General features: G+C 42.7%; 1 protein-coding gene across 2 annotated transcripts in view; it reads right to left on the bottom strand.

The window, feature by feature from the left end:
- The window catches only part of KDR (kinase insert domain receptor), a 46,301-nt gene that overhangs the window by 9,980 nt on the left and 15,795 nt on the right, over positions 1-20,526 (bottom strand). For both annotated transcript variants that reach the window (XM_047091417.1, XM_047091418.1), the window contains 17 exons: positions 20,001-20,157; positions 19,012-19,135; positions 18,372-18,480; positions 16,936-17,277; positions 14,707-14,853; positions 14,249-14,380; positions 10,578-10,684; positions 10,009-10,144; positions 9,536-9,640; positions 8,104-8,217; positions 7,439-7,527; positions 6,258-6,411; positions 4,266-4,363; positions 1,738-1,860; positions 1,475-1,586; positions 1,216-1,315; positions 710-815 (listed from right to left, as the gene is read on the bottom strand). In XM_047091417.1, the coding sequence (XP_046947373.1) occupies positions 710-815; positions 1,216-1,315; positions 1,475-1,586; positions 1,738-1,860; positions 4,266-4,363; positions 6,258-6,411; positions 7,439-7,527; positions 8,104-8,217; positions 9,536-9,640; positions 10,009-10,144; positions 10,578-10,684; positions 14,249-14,380; positions 14,707-14,853; positions 16,936-17,277; positions 18,372-18,480; positions 19,012-19,135; positions 20,001-20,157 (2,255 nt within the window). The remainder of the gene's footprint in view (positions 1-709; positions 816-1,215; positions 1,316-1,474; positions 1,587-1,737; positions 1,861-4,265; positions 4,364-6,257; positions 6,412-7,438; positions 7,528-8,103; positions 8,218-9,535; positions 9,641-10,008; positions 10,145-10,577; positions 10,685-14,248; positions 14,381-14,706; positions 14,854-16,935; positions 17,278-18,371; positions 18,481-19,011; positions 19,136-20,000; positions 20,158-20,526) is intronic.

Consider the following 20,526-nt stretch of genomic DNA (forward strand, 5'->3'; position numbering starts at 1 on the left):
TTTCAAGGCAATGGAAAATCTGATGACAGGCTAGAGAAAAGCAATAAATGTGCAGGAAAATGGGTCTTCTGAGAAAAGGTTGCACAATTTAACATTATTTCATCAAGAGAAAGAAATAAAGGGCAATTTGATACCTTTAAACGTTCAAAAGGTTTACTGATAAAAACAGATTTGACCCATTGTTCCCTACCTGTTCAAAAGAAAAGCAGGAGGAAATTGGCTTCCATTCCTGGTGGTAAGAGGCACTGACTGGAGATTAAATAACTTTCTAATGGTAAAGGTTAACAATTCTAAAATCCTCCAATGAAAGTTATGGGGGCCTGGGATTTTACTAAGAAAAATGCCTTGTATTTTGCAGGGTTCAGATGCAGTTTTGCCTGCACAGTGTATTAAATTCCTTGAAATCCCACCCATTGTTGATATTCTGTGGGTCAACGATTTTTTTTTTTTTTTTAACTTTAGGAGAGCATCTGAAGACAACAAAAAGATACATCAGGAGGAACGAGTGGTCTGCTCCCAGGTTATGGATTAGGACCTCATTAGGATCTCATCTATCTAAAAGAGAAATTATAGATTTTAAAAAATCATTGCTGCTCAGATCTGCAAGAATATGGCTCCTTTTTCAGTGGCTGAGAGGACAGCGTGGTGGCCGTGAGAGCTAGGGAGGAGAGGAACCCTTGTATACGCTTCTTGGGTGGAGGTCACGAACCTGCTGAGCATTAGCTTGTAACAGATTTCCCAAATGTTCCACCAACTCTGAAAACGTGGGTCTCTGACTGGGCTCCCCATGCCAGCAGTCAAGCATGGTCTGGTACCTAAAGAAGCAAAACACTAATGTCATTAACTGCCTCCGTCTTCCTCATCTGATGTTGAAAATAAACACTCGAACGAGTAAACATCTATGAAACGTCCACCATGAGCCCAGATGCTAAACAGTAACACCGCACTGTATAAAACACAGAGTCCTACACTTGGAGTATTATGTACAGAAAATCCTATAAATCAACATCTAATAGAAGCTAACTGGTTGGTATTGATATAGGGTTGTTGTTTCAAGAAGAGATGACTCTCTACTTCAGATTATCAAGGAAGACTTCCAGAGAGAAGTAGGACACAGACTGGGTCATAAAAGAGGTCTGTATCATGAAAAGTCTTCTGGGCAGGGAGAATTTTTATAAGAAAAGAAAGGATAGGAAGACATTTCCAAAGTCTTACATTTCTGGTGTGGTATAATCAGGGGCCCTCATTCTAGTGCCTTCTTTCAATCGCCTACAAAATTCCTCATCAATCTTTACTCCAGGATATGGAGAAGCACCTAGAATAAAATAGGAATAGGACATTATTTGATTTGATTTTCTTTATAGAAAGCCCTCAGCCTAATTCTTGAACATCATATATATATATATGTGTCAGGCCACTGACTTATATCATTCTATTTGGAATATGGATGGAGGGACAAAACGAAGTGACTTACCTAAGGAAAATATTTCCCAGAGCAAAACACCAAAAGACCACACATCACTCTGAATTGTGTACACTCGGTCAAAAATTGTTTCTGGGGCCATCCACTTCAAAGGGAGGCGAGCCTAAGAGGGTAGAAGACAAGGAATCAGAACCCAACTTAGCACATATCTGAAGAAAAAACTTCCTTTGTTCCCAACACAGGTCCTGAAGCTTGCAAAGAGGAATTTGGATCCTGCAATTTAACAGATCAATGGGTTCATCTTTGAAACTTACATCTCCTTTTCTGACATAATCTGGATCTTTATAAATATCGCGGGCCAAGCCAAAGTCACAGATTTTAACCACGTTCTTCTCCGACAAGAGGATATTTCGTGCCGCCAGGTCCCTGTGGATACACTGCAAAAAGAATCGTGTGTGTGTTAGGTCTCAGAACAGCTGATCTCTTCTGCATCTGTTGTGACCTCATGCTCAAAAAAATCCACATCAGAAAACTAACTGATTAACAAGCACTGGGCTAATGTCTTTCATCAACACTTCAGGAAAAAAGTCTGACTTTCGCTGAGACACACACATCTGCTTATTCCATAAACAGCCCCAGACTCTGGAATTAAATAATTAAGTTATAGTATGATCACGGAGTCATAAATAGACTTCTCTTGGACACAATTAAGAATGTGTTTCTGGTCACATCCACATATCCCTTTGGCCTGGCACCATATACGGTTAAAACCTGTTATTCTAAGGAGGCCCTAGAATGGAAGTTATTTCGAATGAATGCACGGAAACCAGGAACAAGGGGCTCTCATCGGTTTGGTGCCCTTTGTTGGTTTCCCCATTCCACATGGAACTGAAGCTGAGCAGCTCTGATAAACCATGCCCTGTGGGGCTCATCCTGTTTTCAAATTGTTGGATCATCATAAAGGTCTACAAAAGACATTTCAGCCTCTCGATGGTCAAGTTGGCTCTCAGGCGCACCAAAGAAAAAAAGTGAGTTCCTCTTGCTTTCTCTCTACTCTTTTCCTTTGCTCGGTTTCTCCCTTCCCGATATCCCACATCGTCATGTAGCCTCCTACTACTGAGCAACTTTAGCTCCACCTGGTAGATTCATGAGGAAATAGAGTCTCAGGGAACACCTTATAAATGAATGAAAGGCTCAGAGGATTCTGAAGTCCATGCAGGAGTGACCATGGGAGCCAGGCATTGCTGAACACCCACACCTTGAGTCTGTATAGTACTTCCCTCTGAAAAGGGCATATTCAGGGGCACCTGGGTGACTCAATCGGTCACCCGATTATAAATTTGAGCCCCACATTGGGCTCTGTGCTGACCCGCTCAGAGCCTGGAGCCTGCTTTGGATTCTGTGTCTCCCTTGCTCTCTGCCCCTCCCCCGCTTGTGCACTCACTCACACTCACTCTCTCTCTCTTTCTCTCTCTCTCTCAAAAACTGATAATTAAAAAAAAATTTTTTTTAATGAAAGAGGCATATTCAAAAGCACACTGGCAAGCATGACCGAGCAAGACAGGAGATTCCAAAAAACAGGCAGTCCTCCCTACTTTTCCCCCAACCAAAGAGCTTCCTTTTTTTAGTCTAACAACCAGGTGGTGTTCAAGAAACCAGCCGACAGATGTGAGAAAAGTTAAAGGTCCCCTGCCCGATTCCCTTCCCAGTCGAAAGATATCCTGACCAAATGGCAGGCTCTGGCCTTTAAAAAAAAAAAATAGTGAAATAAAATCAGAATCTCCAAGAAAGGCAAAGGGCCTTTCTCCATAGGAAAATCCTTCCCTTTGGGAAAAAGGAGACAAGACCTCCCCCCACAGAAACATCTCAGGTCTGGAGGCTGGGAAAGCTGTGACAAGCTTTCAGATTCAGAGAAAAATGGGTTAGAGATTTCACTCTAATTTAGAAACAAAAGCAAAAACGTTAAGTCTTTCTTCCCCCACCAGGAGGGTGCAGCAAATGCATTTTGTCAACTGATCCCTTTTCCTGAAACTTAATTTGAATTTTTCTTGCTTAATATAAAACCATCCATTCTACCCTTTCCAGAGGCTGGAATCCGTGGTGTTTACAACCTTTGGAATATTTGTAACCTGTCACGTCCCCACCTCAGTCTTTGTTTGGCCTACTTTTCTAATTTTAGCTTTTTTAATCGCTCACATCTAAGGCCTGTCCTTCCTGGTTTCTAATTATACCACTAACAAATACTTTTTGATGGATGGTGATGAATGTAAAATAAATTAAAAATACACTCTCCTACGCTAAGATATCTGCAAGGCTCAGTCCCTCACCTCTTCCAGGTCACTGCTCAGATGTCACGTTCTTATAAAGCCTTCCTTGTTCACTTTGTTTAAAATTGATGTACACAAACACAGAAGCCTATGCACACACAAACATACCAGTCCTGTATACTCTATAGCCCTTTCCTGCTTATTTTTCCCCACAGTGCTTATTCCCATCCAACCTACTATGTATTTGACTTGTTTACATTGTTCACCGTTTGCTCCACCCGATAGGACGTGAACTCCTATCTTGCCTGTTTGTTCACACAGTCTTCTTAGTACCTACAAGACGGCCTGCCCTTCGTAGATGTTCAGTAAGTGTTGATCACATGAACTGATGTCATGAAATCCCTACACCTCCTGAAGTTAGCAGAAGTGGGGTCTCCCCAACAGAACTCTTCCAATAGGCCCAGGAGTGGACGATGAATTACAGTTTGAAACACACACCAGCGGCTGGCACTGAACACCTTACTTCCGAATCTGTGATCTGAAGACACGCTTTGCTTCCCCCTGAGCAGTCTTACCTTCCGTGACGCCAAAAACTCCATGCCCTTAGCCACTTGGAAGCTGTAACAGATGAGATGCTCCAAGGTCAGGAAGTTCTTGTACAGATCTTCAGAAACTGTTGGAAGATGCAGAAGGACAGAGATCAGTATTGCCACCAGAAGCTATGCGTTTCTAAGTTTGTGAGAATAATCTTCATTTGAAAACTTGGGAGTTAAGCTTCTGGAAACAGAAGCAGACAGAAAATGCCTGTATCTTCTGCAAGGTTGCTGAATCCCAATATTATTAGCTTGCATCATACTCCTTAGCAAAAAAATGTTGGTTTTTTAGTCAAATGGAACCAGCAAATCCAGGAGGCAGAAGGGAGGTAAATTTGGCAAAGATAGCAGGGGGTGAGAGAGGACTTTTTCAAGTTTGCTGTTTCAAACTGTTGTTTTTTTTTCATGTACCCAGAGGGATAAACAATAGTTTCCTATCAAGAACTCTAAAAATAAAACAACAATATTCAGGGTCATTGAATCTGTTCTCTCTAGGCTTTGTCCTGGGACAAAGGCCAAAGGTCGGATTATAATCGACAACAGATAACTAAAAATACCAGAAATATATTTACTTCTCTCACTTTCAAGCTGAGAAAGTGCTGTAAACACTTTAAAACAGGGCTGAGAGGATGCTTTTTCTCCCTCCAAGGATATGAATGAGAGATGACAGGAACTTCGAGGGAAAGATGGATTTGCGTAAACTGGTGGTATTTACTTCCGTGCAACTGGTACAAATAAACACGAAGACATTAATGGGTGTTTCGACATGATCTCTTGACTTTGGTCAGATAAGATAAGACATGGTTTCTCCCCTAGAGACAAATACCGGAGTTAATGAAAACTCCATGAAATAATATTCTTGTAAGTATTAAAAAGACTGTGAACCATTTTCTCAAGGATTTCTTTATGCTTAGGGCTAGAGGGCGCTCAGTGAACAATTAGTAAAACCCTTCCATTTTCCAAATGAAGAAATGGGAGGACACATTCCAGGCCATCACCCTTTCTACTCCAACTTAATTCCTCAATCCTTTGGGTTTCCTGTGCCCTGACCACCATTTTGTGGGAAAGATGGGACAGAGGTTGCATGAGGTCCAGATAGCCTCTCCACATTCCTCTAGGCCACGTTCCAGCTTGGCACAGCCCATTTGGCTTCTAAGAGGAAGAAGCCAGATTTAAGGTCTATCTGTAGCCTCGCGTCAAGGGAAATGGAAGCAGGTTTCTTCCACTATTTCACGACTGGGTTCTTTTAAGCTCTTGCCTCAAGAGGAGCCAGATGTCAGGAAGCCCCATCTCTATATCTATGGAGATGTCTCTGCTCCTTCTGAGGGAAGCAGATAGTGTATCCTGGAGCTGAAAGAAGTCTTGGAAGTTTGGGAATACAGCTCTACTCCCAGAGAGCACTAAAATATCATTGGAAGCATAACTGGATAAAGAAAAATACGTTTACCAAGACTCCTTTGAGGAAGTATGGTTGATACGTCACCTGGACTGGGGTAGAAACAGCAGGTGACCCCTACACCACCTCGGAGAGGTTGGGTATACTTAATGGAAAGTCTTGTGTTGTGCTGGTGACTTAGGCAGGATGGGGCTGAACTGCTGAGGGTAATGGGGAGGCTAATCAACCACCAGAGAGCCTCCTTTGTCCCTCAGGAACAGAGCGCTGAGCCCCTCCCGCTACTCCACGTTGAACCAATAGTTTCAAAGCACTGGTTTAATGGTCGACTGCTTAGCCCTCGTGGGGTCCTGAGATTTCTCAGGCTCTCTGTGCTTTGCCTCACAACCTAGTCAGCTGCTTATTCAGGGCTTCCACACTTCACTTTTGAAAGACTGAATGGTGGGAGTCTCAAAATTCAGGTCTCTTTCAAGTTTTAGGGAGTACTGAACTTTTCCCATGACAAAATTCCTCATAACACCTATCACCTTCTCTTTTCTGCAAAAGCATGCGTTACGTATGAAGAAAGCAATGACAGGTACCTTCCTCTTCCTCCACATCACTGAGGGATTTCTCCTCAACAAATCCAGAGCTGGCTGAGCTCTGACTACTCGTGATACTATCCAAACGGCGTTTCGGATCCATAGTGATTTCCCCAACGTATTCCTTCCCTTGACGAAATCGTGCCCCTTTGGTCTACAATGAAGCAAATGAACAAATCCTTTGAATACAAACAAGATGTCTAAAATGTAGTAAACTATAAAAATAATTGTAACTATTAAAAGCAGACAAGAAGGACATCAATTGCAAGAATATGGAATCTCTGGGCTGAAATTTTGGGCAAATGTTCTACATAATAAATTTTCTTCCATGAAGCCTAGCTCCTTCTTTGTTTTATTTTTTAAGTTTATTTTTTACCTGTCTTGAAAGAGAGAGCAAGCAGGGAGGGACAGAGAGGAAGACAGAATCCCAAGCAGGCTCTGCACCATCAGGGCAGAGCACAACACGTGGCTCGAACTTACGGACTACGAGACCATGACCAGAACCAAAATCAAGAGGCAGACGCTTAACCGACTAAGCCACCCAGGCACCCTGCTCCTTCTTTAGCTTAGAGATAAATGCCTGTTTCAAGTCTATCCCAGATACACTTCCAACATTAGGGTGCTCTTTACAGAGGGGCTGACATTCCATGGGGCCAAATACTGCTAGGAGAGAGAGAAAATAATCCAAAGCCATCCTTCTCTCCATCCTTCCCTTTCCTCCTCCTCCTGCCCCCTCAGGCACCATCTATAATGGCTCAGTAAATTAGAGTCACAAAAAAATAAAACATGAGAAGATATGTTCCCCAGTAGGTAAAAGAGGTTACAACAGCCAAGAAGATTCCTCACAAGTTCTTCTTTTTTTTTAAGTTTATTTATTTATTTATTTTGAGAGAGAGAGAGAGAGAGAGCGCGCGCAAAGAGGGGAGGGGCAGAGAGAGAGAGAAAAATCCTAAGCAGGTTCCGTGCTATCAGCCCAGAGCCCGAGTCAGGGCTCGATCTTATGAACTGTTGAGATCATGACCTGAACCAAAATCAAGAGTCGGACACTTAATTGACTGAACCACCCAGGCGCCCCCTCACAAGTTCTTCATGGGGTTTTAACAAAAGAAGATTAACCTGTATCACTTTGTGTTTTCTTCCGTTTTACAATGTGACCAGAGCTGAGTTAAGAAATGACATACCTTGTAGGGGACAAATTCATTTCTCTTGCTCCTTAAGTAAGTTGACAGGTTTCCAAACTTGCAAAATTCCACAATCACCATGAGTGGCCCTGCAGACAGCACAGCATGTCAGAGAGGAAAATGTTTCCGCTCATGTATCCCATCAAGTGTTTAATACACTGATGAACAAGAAAATACCGTAGAAGATGCTACAACCTTTCACTGGGGACAGGATCACAGAAATCAGTGGGTCACAATGCCCTTACAGCGTAGCTTTTCTTTTTCCAAAAGGCAATCCCACAACCTGATCAACCAAAATTTCAGAAGAAAATCCACCCTCTTGCTTTTCAACACAATCACCTAAGAGGACTCCATTTCAGGGGGAACTACTCTTAAGGTCTTTGCTTTCAAGTTTTTTGAGAGGTTTACTTTTTTCATCTGAACATCTATTACACAAGTAGCAAACTGCAGTAGAGTGAGGCAGCATTTTTTAACTCACAGGAAGTTCCAGAAGAACTTATAGAGCCCATTAAACCTCCATGAAATATATTCGTATCTAGGAATCTGGAATAGTATCCTAAGTTAAGGAAATCAAGGCCATGGGAGTTGCGTGGTTTCCCTGAAACACCAGCAGAGAACTAAATGCCAGAATCATCAGGCAACCAAAACCCTCCACAGATACTCACCTCCTGGCTTGGTACAGGCACCTAGAAGATTGACCACATTGAGATGGTGGCCAATATGAATGAGGATCTTGAGTTCAGACATGAGGGCTCGGTGTTCACTGTGTGTGGCTCCTTCTACAAATACACAGCAAACAGGGAAATCGTAAATGTGGGCATTAGCTTAAGAGGATCAGTGTCCCACTGCATGCATGTGTACAACTTACCCTCCAGGGACAACACAGCTGTAACCAACCCAATTTACAGATTAAGTGCATTAAAAGTCAAATATAAATTATATTTTCCAATTCTAAATCAAATTCTTACTGTAAGTGCACCCAGAATGTTTGATATTTAAAGGAATCCATTGTGAAGTCTTTTGCAAAGCAGAGAATACATCTGCAAATGGAATCACGCCCAGATTTTCTTTCCTTTACAAAATTGGATTTTCATGTATCAGGTTGACTATGCTTCTTAGGGCCTGATTATTTCAGTGCTTCCTGGTAAGGAAGCAACACCATGTATTAAATATCCTTATGTGTTAGGGGCTATGCTGAAGTTCCCGCCAATCGGTGCCAAGCAGGAAATTTAACAAGGGCCAGCTGGCAAGGCCAGTTGGCCCATGAGGCCGATGAGGCTAAAACTGCGAGAGTGATCCTGTACACTTCCCTCTAATTCACAGACACGATCCACACCTCAGACCCTGATGAGCCACCTCAGAATGGCACTCTCCCTTAGCCACAAGGGCGACGAGGCGGAGGGAGAGAGAGAGAGATGGCTTTGCAATGCACAAGACCTATGGGCCAAGGGTCAGTGTGCCTCATCAACGAAAGCACATCACAACTGGAGCTAAGAGCTTTACATGCACCACCTCCCCAAATTAAAATGACAAGGCCAGAACACCATTACCATTAGGATTAACAATTGTTTACAAGGCTTTTAATGTTTAAAATGTCACCCATGGTCCTTTTGTCCCTAGTGCAACCATTATCTTTTATAGGAGAAAATCTTTTACATACTCCAATCCTAGGAGACATGCAATTTTTGCACTCTACTATTTTTACTTATTATATTAAGTTTCTTTCCATGTCTCTACATGGTCTATAATTATCTTACCAATGCACCATAAGAGATTAAAGAACAATTTTTACATAATCAAGGTATTTTTTTTTTCCTAGAGTCAGGCCACGAAGTACAGCTGTGCATGGGCTCCCAGGCAAAGTGGGGAAGTGGATGAAGCTGAAACCCATCCTCAACTTTGCCTGGAAGGCCATGTACCCTGGCAGGACGCTATGAAAGAGGAACTTGTCCCCAGTTTGCACAAAGGCATAAGCTGGCTACATGCTTGGCTAGTGGGCTCACCTAACTGCAGGGCTGCTGATACAAGCCTTGCATTACGTCCGCAGACCAGATGAAACAGATAGAGAGATACATCACCATGTAATTTTGCTTTTACCTTTTAACATTTTGACAGCCACTGTCTTGCAAGTCGCTGTCTTGTCAATTCCAAAGGCATCTGCTTCGATCACTTGGCCAAAGGCACCACGGCCAAGGGGCTTACCTATAGTCAACGACAGCAAACCAAACAGACTTGGACTATTACGGCATCAAAGTGACACAGAGATTCCGACTAGATCGGATCACCCGCACACCCCAGTTTAACTCGGAGATTCCAGCTCACTCCCTTGTCTTGGCTTAATCGTTGAATAATATCTCCCCCGCTTCACTCTCCAAATGCCCTACTTTGGATTATTGTACAGGGACCCTACTTCTAAGTGACCAAAAGGATGATGACTCAAATTCCACAGACAGAATGAATATTCTGAACCTGAATCCAACATGTGAATAGACTATATCTGTCACTGTCCAAAAGGAGGAAGAGATGGCTTGGTAAACCCAACACCAAATTAATATCACTTGAAAACACACCTAGTTTCAGCCGGTCTCTGGGAAATTCCCACTTGCTGGCATCATAAGGCAAACGTTCACAGTGTTCATCCAAGGGCAGTTCATCTGGATCCATGACGATGGACAAGTAGCCTGTCTTCAGTTCCCCTCCATTGGCCTGGAAATCATTATTCCTTCCAGTCACATACACTCTGTTGTCTGGCTGTTGTTTTTTTGTGTGCTTATTATTGTTGTTTATGGAAGCCCCATTCCTGATGTCTCATTTTTAAATAAAATTCATGGAGTTTGAGAGTCAGTCCTATTATAATCCTGCATCCAGTGTCCCCTCAACCCCCAAATGAGCTCCAAATGAAGTACTTAAATCTTAATTACACTGGACAGTCCAAGCCCTTTTCTCCTCTAGTGGCTTCTATCAATTAAAGCCCAGTGGTCCAGCCAAAAGAAAGTGGGAAAGAATGTTATTGTATTGAAATAAAATTGTGCCCATTGAGCCAATAACAATGGGAAGAAACAACTCAAAGAGCCCCAGTCAGCTTTCATTAATCATGAAAACCAACGTACATGGGATGGAAGGGAAATGATTTTGTTACCCGCTTAACGGTCCGTAGAACGATGACAAGTAATAACCAGAAGAACATGGCAATCACTGCTGTGCCTACTAGAATAATGACCTCCAAGTTCGTCTTCTCCTGGGCACCTAGAAAGACACAACAGAATGCTGAAAACTCATACCTTTTGATATAAGAGGACAAAGTTCAACAATGAAGCAAGATCTCAAGTTTACCAACTTGGAAAAAATCCTAGATAATAAGAGTCACAAGCATCTAACTTGAAGGGATCTATAACATTCTTTTTTTTTTTTTTAATTTTTTTAATGTTTATTTTTTTTGAGAGACAGAGAGAGAAAGAGAAAGAGAGAGAGAGAGAGAGCATGGAAGGGAGAGGGGCAGAGAGTGAGGGAGACACAGAATCTGAAGCAGGCTCCAGGATCTGAGCTGTCAGCACAGAGCCCGATGTGGGGTTCAAACTCACAAATGGGGGGATCATGACCAAGCCGAAGTTGGATGCTTAACTGACTGAGCTACCCAGGTGCCCTGAGTCTATAACATTCTTAATGGATAATTTAAAGTTTGTAAAACACTGCTCATGAAAACCTCCAACGGTAAAATTCTTTTTTTTTTAATTTTTTTAACATTTATTTATTATTGAGAGACAGAGCATGAGTGTGGGAGGGGTAGAGAGAGGGGGAGACACAGAATCTGAAGCAGGCTCCAGGCTCTGAGCTGTCAGCACAGGGTCCAACACAGGGCTTGAACTCACAAACCGTGAGATCATGACCTGAGCCGAAATCAGACGCTTAACCGACTGAGCCACCCAGGCGCCCCTCCAAAGATAAAATTCTAAAGTTAAAGACAGGAATTAAGGATATCAAGGATAGAAATGTTGATGTCTTAAAAGAAAAAAATCATAAGAAGGGTTGAAGGAAGAGCAGTCTTTGATGGAAAGAAAACAGATTCCATTCTACAGGGGAGAAAAGTAGTTATTTGGCGGGGGGTGGAATAAATACCCGGTTTTGCACGGAGAGTCTCAGTTTTCATCTGAATGGAGTTTGAGAAAGGATTATATAAGAAAACAAGTGGTCAGCAAGTTACTGGCTACCATGCGCCTCCTAGGTGCTCAGTCCTTTAAATATGTCATCCCTCTTGATGTTCTCAGAAACTCTCAGTCTTCAGATGGAGAAACAAACTCAAAGAGGTTAAGCTACTTCGTCAAGGGCACACAGCAAGTGGGTGGAATGGCGAAGAATTAAACAAGTCTGTCCAACACCAGCTAACCATTACACTACCCTGCCCTTGAGTGGCAGGAGTCTGAGTGAAGGGGCTCCAGAGGATGCTCTGAGTGGGAGAAATTAAATGCCAGAGCTTTTCAGCTAGGAGTGATTAGCAGAGAGGTGATAAGGAAGCAATTAGCACATGGGACTTCCCGCTAGACGAGTGCAGAGTGAATCAAATAAGCCGTTCAAGTGGCCCAAGGCAGCCTGAAAAAGGCAGAAGTCCAAGTAAGTAACTAGTTAGCCGAATAAGAGTTAACAGTCTGGGGACAAGTACCAACCATGCCTGGAAGTAGATTCTGTTTCTCTGGTGGTTCTATTGAAGAAACTTTCTTCTTTAATTTAATTTTTTCTATTAATTTTTTTTTTTTTTGAGAAACAGAGTGTAAGCACAAGCAGGGAAGGGGGAGGGGGAGAGGGAGGAAGAGAGAATCTCAAGCAGGCTCCATGCCAAGCATGGAGCCTGACGTGGAGCCCAGTGTGGGGACCAATACAGGGCCCAACCTGGGCTCAGTCTCACAACTGTGAGATCATGACCTGAGCCAAAATCAAGTGTCGGACCCTTAACTGACTCAGCAAACAGGCACCTCGTGGCTTTCTTTTTATACACACGGATTTTTTTTTTAATTTTTTTTAATGTTTACTTATTTCTGAGACAGAGAGAGACAGAGCATGAGCAGGGGAGGGGCAGAGAGAGAGGGAGACACAGAATCAGAAGCAGGCTCCAGGCTCTGAGCTGTCAGCACAGAGCCCGACACGGGGCTCGAACTCACAGACTGTGAGATCATGACCTGAGCCGAAGTCGGTCGCTCAACTGACTGAGCCACCCAGGCGCCCCATACACACAGATTTTAAAGTCCATTATACCTAGTAAAAAGTTCAAAGATTCAATTGTCTATATAATTAATATTAATATAATTAATAATTAATACACTGTAAAACCTTGGTTTGCGAGCATAATTCATTCCGGAAACATGCTTGTAATCCAAAGCATGCGTATCTCAAAGAGAATTTCAAGAACCATTGGTTCAGTTGTGATCATGTGACACTCATATTGCAAGACATCACTCGTTTATCAAGTTAAACAATAACTTATTGAATAACTTATTAGAAATGTTTTTTCACCTTGCAGGACACTCGCAGAACAAGTTACTCGCAATTCAAGGTTTTACTGTAATTATAACTTCCATGTTAATATTATCTCCATGTTAACATTAGGAAGACTAACCGACACAGTAAATATCTACTTCTCTCCTTCTTAGTATTATTCTTTTTGGGAACTAAGTAAATGTAAGTTCTGTGCCAATGTTTCCTACTTAGGCAGGGGTAACCCGCTGCAAACAGCTCAGGGAGATGTGGCAGGGCACGAGAAAGAGCTGGAAGCCCCCACTAGGACCTGCCCTTAACATGAAGCCCTCTGGAAGTGACAAAAGCACCATGCCACTTGAAATTTTTATTTATTTCACACACTTGAAATCTTTATTTGCAAGTGCAATCTATAAAATGGTGATAAGCCTACAAATGTGAAAACAAGTCATCAAGATGCAAGATTTGATAGATTGAGGGAACTAAAATCTAGACTTTGAGAGACAAGTGAGGACGAGTTCATAAAACTCCATCCGTTTTTCCTTCTGTCACCATCCTTCTTTCTTCCTCTTTCTGTCACAAATTACCTTTCCCATCTGGGAAAATGCCAGATTTCACATCACTCCTGCACACACATAGGAGTTTCCTTTCACATTTAGACACCCTAAAATTTCCATGCCATTGGAGCAATGGTCTATTGTTCACAATTTTAATTATCTGCAGTCCAATGAAAACTATGAACCCTTGTGATTGTCTGGATAGCACTGATTTTGACGATTAAGCAGTAATTCCAGTGTTTTCCCAAGAAAATATAGAGGTATCACTTCTACAACAAGTTAATCGATCCATTCAAATGAAGAAAAGAAACAAGGGAAAGGAGGATATTCTACCTGCCTGGCTAAGAATTTTCCCATAGTGAGTACTGCCAGGATGGGAAATATGATGCAAGTAGAATTAAAATAACACGATTATTTTTTCTAGTTGAAATAATATATACTTAGAGCAAAAAATTTACAAAGTACAAAGAATATAAAAAATCACCAAAATACTCCCACTGGGTGGCTCAGTCGGTTGAACATCTGACTCTTGATTTCGGCTCAGGTCATGATCTCACGGTTCATGGGATCAAGCCCCAAGTCAGGTTCATGTTAACAGCAAAGAGCCTGCTTGGGATTCTCTCTCTTCCCCTCCCCACTCATACGTGTGTGCACTCTCTCTCTCAAAAAAAAATAAATAAACATTAAAAACATCACCTATAATCCTCCCACCCAAAGTGTATGAGTATATATACAACACAAGCTAATTTTCTAAAAACACCCGATGTGTCCATGAATTTCCACTGACCTTCTACGATGAAAAATGCCTCCACTTTTGCACACCCAAGAACACTGCATGCCTGGCAGGTATACAGGCCTTCATCTTCCTTCCTCACCCTGCGGATGGTTAGGTTCCGGTTCCCGTCTTTCAGTACAATACCTAAAAGAAAAGAAAAATGGTTGTTTTCATTTATGATGTGATGTGGTGGAGTTGTTTAGGAAAAAATTTAAAAATATAAATGATGTCTTTTCTTGGATGAGTATCTAATTCCAAAGAGTGATACAGGATGCATTGCTGACTCATCACCAGTCCCAGCTTCCATGAGAATTCAACAAGGCTCTGAATTCTGAGTCTATGAAATGAGCCAGACCATGGACACTAACGTTGCTTTTTTCCTACCTAAAACAAATCAAGGCATAAGGTGGGTTTTAGATCCTATCTCTGAGAATTCTGCAACCAACCAGAGATAGACATAGTCTATTCACCTGAGTCTTCAACAAGTGTTTCATTATCTTTAAACCACGTAATCTGTGGAGGGGGATTCCCAGACGTGGTGCACGAAACTTCGATGGTTTCACCAATACTTGTTGTTTGATTCTCCAGGTTTCCTGTGATCATGGGTGCCACACGCTCTGTGCACACACACACACACAAAAATCATACAACATGTAGTTAAAACTTCTGAAATGGTTTTAGCATCAGTAAACTTATAGTTTAAACTTAATAAATAGTAAAACACTGATTTACTAAGCTGAAAATACATAGAAGCTAATAACATTACTCTTGGCCACTGAATAAAGTTAATGGAAGAAATAAGTCAGGACAGTTGAGAGAGATCACTTTGGACATCCTTATTAGTGATTCTAGCTGGTCGTCACATCACAAAATAAAGGTTGTCACCTTTATGGGGTTTTCTTCTAACTAGACACAGCTTCCCCAAGGGGAAACTTTCCCTCCCATGAAAGTTCTAGACAGTGACACCCTTGAATTCTGCATGTTTCTCTTGGTAAGTGCGAACCTTCAGTGTAATTCAACAAAGAATGCCTTATGTATATTTGGCACTTTTTACAAAACTCACTTATACTATTTCTGTTGCTCATTATCAATCATACGATGGACAAGAATATTAACCTTCTTTTGCAGATGAAATAACTGTAGTTAAGGGGGTTAAACAACTTCTCCAAGTCCCTATAACTCAGTGAACATTTGAACTAATGAGCTCATAAGACTAGTCCGGTGCCATTTCCACTAAAACACAAACAAGCAAGACAATAATCCCTAAGGAAAGTCAAAGATTTCAAAAATTAAGCTCATGGGTATTTGTTTCAATGTACAGCAAAACTTCAGATGTACCCTTTCATCAAAGCATTATAGAAATATCTTGTCCAAAGCAACTGAAAGCAATCTTGCTGAAAGAATCCACTGCAACATTTAGCAAAATGGGATCACCTCAGTGGTGAACTACACTGGGATTTAAGCAAATGTCCTGGGCTCTATTCTATTTCTAAGAATAATTTTAGGAAAACGACTTAGGAGTCCTTAGAGAAGCAAACCAGGTCATTGTGAGCACATATTTCCTGGGCATGGTCTCTTTCATATCTCTTTCTGAATTCTTCCTTTAATTTGAAACAGGACCAGTCCCCAAGATGGTCATATATGTGATAAGATACAAAGGGCCCTGGGAATGACTTCACCCCAAAAAATTCCTTCTTTTGACACCTAAGTCTTAACACTAGCAAACACTACCCTAGTGTCTATCTGAGGATACCTCTTAAAATATGCCAAGGCCTCTGAAGAAGACATTATTCCTCCAAAACCTTAGTATAGATTCATTCACCTGGGCAGTTCCCCATCTTAACAGTAAAATCAGAGAACGCACACATCCCAGAAACTGGAAAGGGACACTAAAGAGAGGAGAAAATGGAAGGAGTCGGCACAAAGAGACTTTCCCAAGTTTGTCTGATTTCCCCAGAGACAGAGGCATGGCTGCATAGCTTTTGCGCAAGACACAAGGTTAGATAAGGTGTGGAGAGTGGCTCCATGCGGAATTTACAAAGCTATCTGCTCACTAAAATTATCATCCCGTTGATCTTATGCTGGACTACACGGGATGACCCAGAGGGACAAGCAGTGAGTGGTGCACCCCTCCCATGGGCTCTCACAGGCCCTAAACAACCCCATTGTCACACTCTTCATGTAGTAGGTATCTTACTGAGCACCTAGCATGTGCCACTGTGTTCTCTGATGCTAGCTACTACAAGGAGTAAAACAAAACAATTCCTCTCCTCATGGACACCGAGACCTCAATGTGCTACGACCGCCTGGTGGTTGCCTGTGTTCTTATCTTATCTACCTCCTCACCACTCTGAATTTCTGGAACCTTCTTAGCTCACAGTAGGCATTCCATGAACATGTGTCTACTAAAATAAATAAATGTCCAAGAATAAAGTAGAAATTTCCCCAGTTTAGGCTCATCCCTCGGAAATCCTAATGAAATCCTATCATTAGAGCTGGCAGGAACGATGTTATTTTCTCTTTTTAATACATCATTTCACCACTATCCGCCTCTTTCTGCCTCAAGGACTTTCAGTGAATAAGCTGAGTGTGTACCCGTCTACTTCATAGGCTCCTATACGATATTTTCTCACAGTCCCCAAAAGCCCTACACTAAAGGCATTCCAACAGTCTTTGATGATCCAGAGTTGCCTCCCTACCTAAAACCATGAGCTGTCGGACCACACAATGCCTTTTCTTGGTCTTCCTGTCCTGAGCAAAGCACACATAATCTCCTTGGTCCTGCAAGGATGCATTCTGGAGCTCCAGGATCAAAGTGTCGCTTGTGCCATTAGAGAATGTGGTGGCATTCATTTTCCAAAGGGCATCCAAGTTCTTGCAGATGGGTGTAGGCAGCTCTCCCACGTGGACTGGCAGAGCCTGAGAGCCAGCCTTGTACCACGTGAGGTTCTCAAACGTAGTTCTGTCTGCAGTGCACCACAAAGACACCCGTTCCTGTTCGGTCGGCTGGGTGCCGGGCTGCAAAGTGATTTCAGGGCCCCCTGAAATACAAAACCCATGGCTAGAAAGTGGCGATTTAATTTGGGCAGCGCGCTTTTGTCTTCTTGCCACCCCTAGACTGCTATAAAGCACCAAGAAAAGTGAGGCCCTCGCAATCCCAGACGATGTCATACAGGGAAACAACTGCACGAGACAGCTCGGGCCTCCAAATAGGTTATTTTACTAAGGTGTAGTCCTCAGATATGTATCAAATCTCCACTTTGAGCCCTAAACACAGTTTTTGAGACGAAAATAAAAAATCCAAGACCTATTTACAGCAGATAATTATAACACGGAATTTTAAAAATGAGTTCCTCATCGACACATCACACTCAATGACATTAAGGCTATAATTACGACAACGTATTAGCCCACGTTGAACTATTTCACCCAGTCCAGTCAGCTAAAGCTTATCTATAAAGCTAAGATGAACAGGCAGAATCAGCAGCATTGGGAGGAAACTGTCCCTATGTCATTACAATTACCTCCAGTCAATGCTGTCAACTGCTCAGCAGCAAGCCCACCAACACCGATTGAACCCCAAAAAGCCACGCACTACGCTAGACTCAGATGGTGGGGACATAACTAGTACCCAGGACTAGTGGCTAAAAATATATGAAACAGGGGCACCTGGGGGCTCAGTCGGTTGAGCATCTGACACTTGATTTCAGGATCCCTGGGTCGTGGGATCAAGCCCCGTGTCGGGCTCTGTGCTGAGCATGGAGCCTGCTTGGGATTCTCTCTCTCTCTCTCTCTCTCTCTCTCTCCCTCCCTCCCTCCCTCCCTCTCCCTCTGTCCCTCTCCCCTACTCTCTCTCTCACTCACACTCTAAAATAAGTTTTTTAAAAATTAAAAAAACATATGTAAAACCATTCTCTCCCGAGTGAACGGGAGTCAGTTGTACTGATTTCGCATGAGCCCAGGAGCTCCCTGAGAAGTCTTCATTTACGAACAAAAGCATCCCCAGTGTCAGTCCAAGGCCTTTTCCAAAACCACCATGCCACTCAAGAATGGCAAGGACCACAGACTATCAGACAGCTTAGCACCCCCTTGGCAAGAGATCCAACGCCCCTCCCCCCCAGAGAGCAGTACTCACTGGTCACGTGGAAGGAGATAACCCTCTCTCCTCTCCCAGCTTTGTTGACGGCTTCACATTTGTACAAAGCTGACACATTTGCCGCTTGGATAATAAGGGTACTTACAGTCTATGAAAAAAACAAATCCCAGGCCGTAAACGATGGAGGCTGCGTTCATGCGCATGCATTCAGACTCAAATTCAACCTGTAAGACCCGCCTACTCCATTCATACTCCCACACTGACCTCTCTCAAATCCACACAATTATCATTATGCTCGTGTGGCTCACACATTACACAAAACAGACTTTGGAAACCAACAGGGAAATCATGTATTTTAGCCTAACACTGCACACATTTTCTCATTTCCATATTCGTAAAATCAGAATCACCTTACAATCGATGTACAGAGCTAACAGCATATGTGTTTTATCTTCCTCTGATAAGATACTAATAAGGCGATGGTGCTTCTAACAGTCAATGGTGTTTTCAAACTGACTTAATATGTTAGTATTTTATCGTACAATTAATGTGACTATCAATCTCTAATATCCCTCACGTATGATTACACCATGCTTCCACTCCATCCTCCCACCCTTCCATCAAAGAGAGAGAGAGAGAGAGAGAGACAGATTTTCAATTTAAAGAACTTCAAACTCACTTTGTTTTTTCCTTCAATTAGGGCAAATTGATTTTTGTTGACTTCAATTTTATTTCCCCCCTGGAAGTCATCCACATTCCTCCATTCTTTACAAGTGTATGGGTTTGTCATTAAGACAGCTTGGCTATAAGGAAGAAATAACAGCTCTTATTAGGACTTAACTTTCCTTTAGTTCAAATCCATAGCAAGGAAAGGAGTCAGACTTTGGTTACTACGTTCTTAGAAATAACTTTCAGCGCACCCTGCCACGTTACAAGACTTGGCGCCAAATAAAAATAGGCCTCAGCAAAGAAGGAAAAGGTTCTAGGTAGATTCATTCAGGATACAGGAGGGAAACAGCTATTCTGGGAACAAACCTCCATTCATAAATTGAATCGACAAGACAATTCAAGTTAATTTAGTTCAAAGGAAGACAAGGAAACTAAGAAGTCACTGGGCTTCTTAAAGCAATCTCCCTGGGACTGTGGCCTTTGTGTAGGAAATGGTCAGCATCTGAGGAAGAAACTAGTAGAGGCCGTCTCAAAAACAACAACAGGAAGTGAACGGCTCAGGGTGATAGTGGGTGGCCTGTGTTTTTTTTCCTAAGGATGTCTGGACTCGTGTTAGAACCTGATAAGCTGGGCCTGAGAAGCCAAAGGCTCTCATCCATCAGCTCTTCCTCTGAGATGGACCTTCTCCCAGATAAGGAGAGATGTGGTATTCACCAGTTGCTTGGCGTAAGGGAAAGAAACAAAGATTGGCGATCGGCAATGTGAGGGAAGGGCCTGCATTTGGAGAGGTGTGCCAACCTAGGACAGAGAGCTAGCTGATCTCAAAGTGGGACAGCAACGAAAGACATCTCCTAAAATGTTAAGACATGGAGAAAGATGGAAAGCACCGCTTGGGGCAGAACTTTCTTAGGAAGGGCCTTCTCAGGGGGAATGGAGTCACACAGCGTGGCTGCATGAAATGCAGAACAGCAGAGCAAAAGAGGACGCGGTCCTACTCACGCAGGCCTGTAGGCACACTCCTCCTCCAGCTGCCAGTACCAGCGGATGTGATGTGGCGGGGGGACCGCGTAGACCGTGCACGTCAGCGTTTGCGTGGTGCCGTACTGGTACGAATCCACCGGAGAGATCAGGGATTTCTCGCCGATCTGGGGTGGGACTGGAGACGGGAAAAGTCACTTTTGAATTGTCAATCGGCTTGGAGGAGCAGAAGGGGGAAGCTTTCATCAACCAAGGCCTATGTTTCTATAAGCATATGATTCCACTCCCATTTTCTTTCTCAAAGAACAGCTAGACTTGGAAACAGGACACGGAACTTCTAGCAAAAGTCATCCTCCTCGCCAGCGGAGGACTTTGCACAAGTCTGGTCACCCTCTCTCTGCCTTGTTATCCCTACATGTTATCCCTACATGTTGGGGATAACTCTCCCTGTGCTCCCAGTCTCAAGAGATCAGGACAGGAAAGGCATAAAATCATTGTGACTAGTGCAGTAAATACGCTTATTATGTGCCAGGCATCGTTCTAAGTG

The sequence above is a fragment of the Lynx rufus genome, unplaced genomic scaffold (assembly GCF_022079265.1).
Source record: "Lynx rufus isolate CCGP_SWC_20201006 ecotype Redwood Valley unplaced genomic scaffold, mLynRuf1.p SCAF_3, whole genome shotgun sequence".
NCBI classification, from domain to species: domain Eukaryota; kingdom Metazoa; phylum Chordata; class Mammalia; order Carnivora; family Felidae; genus Lynx; species Lynx rufus.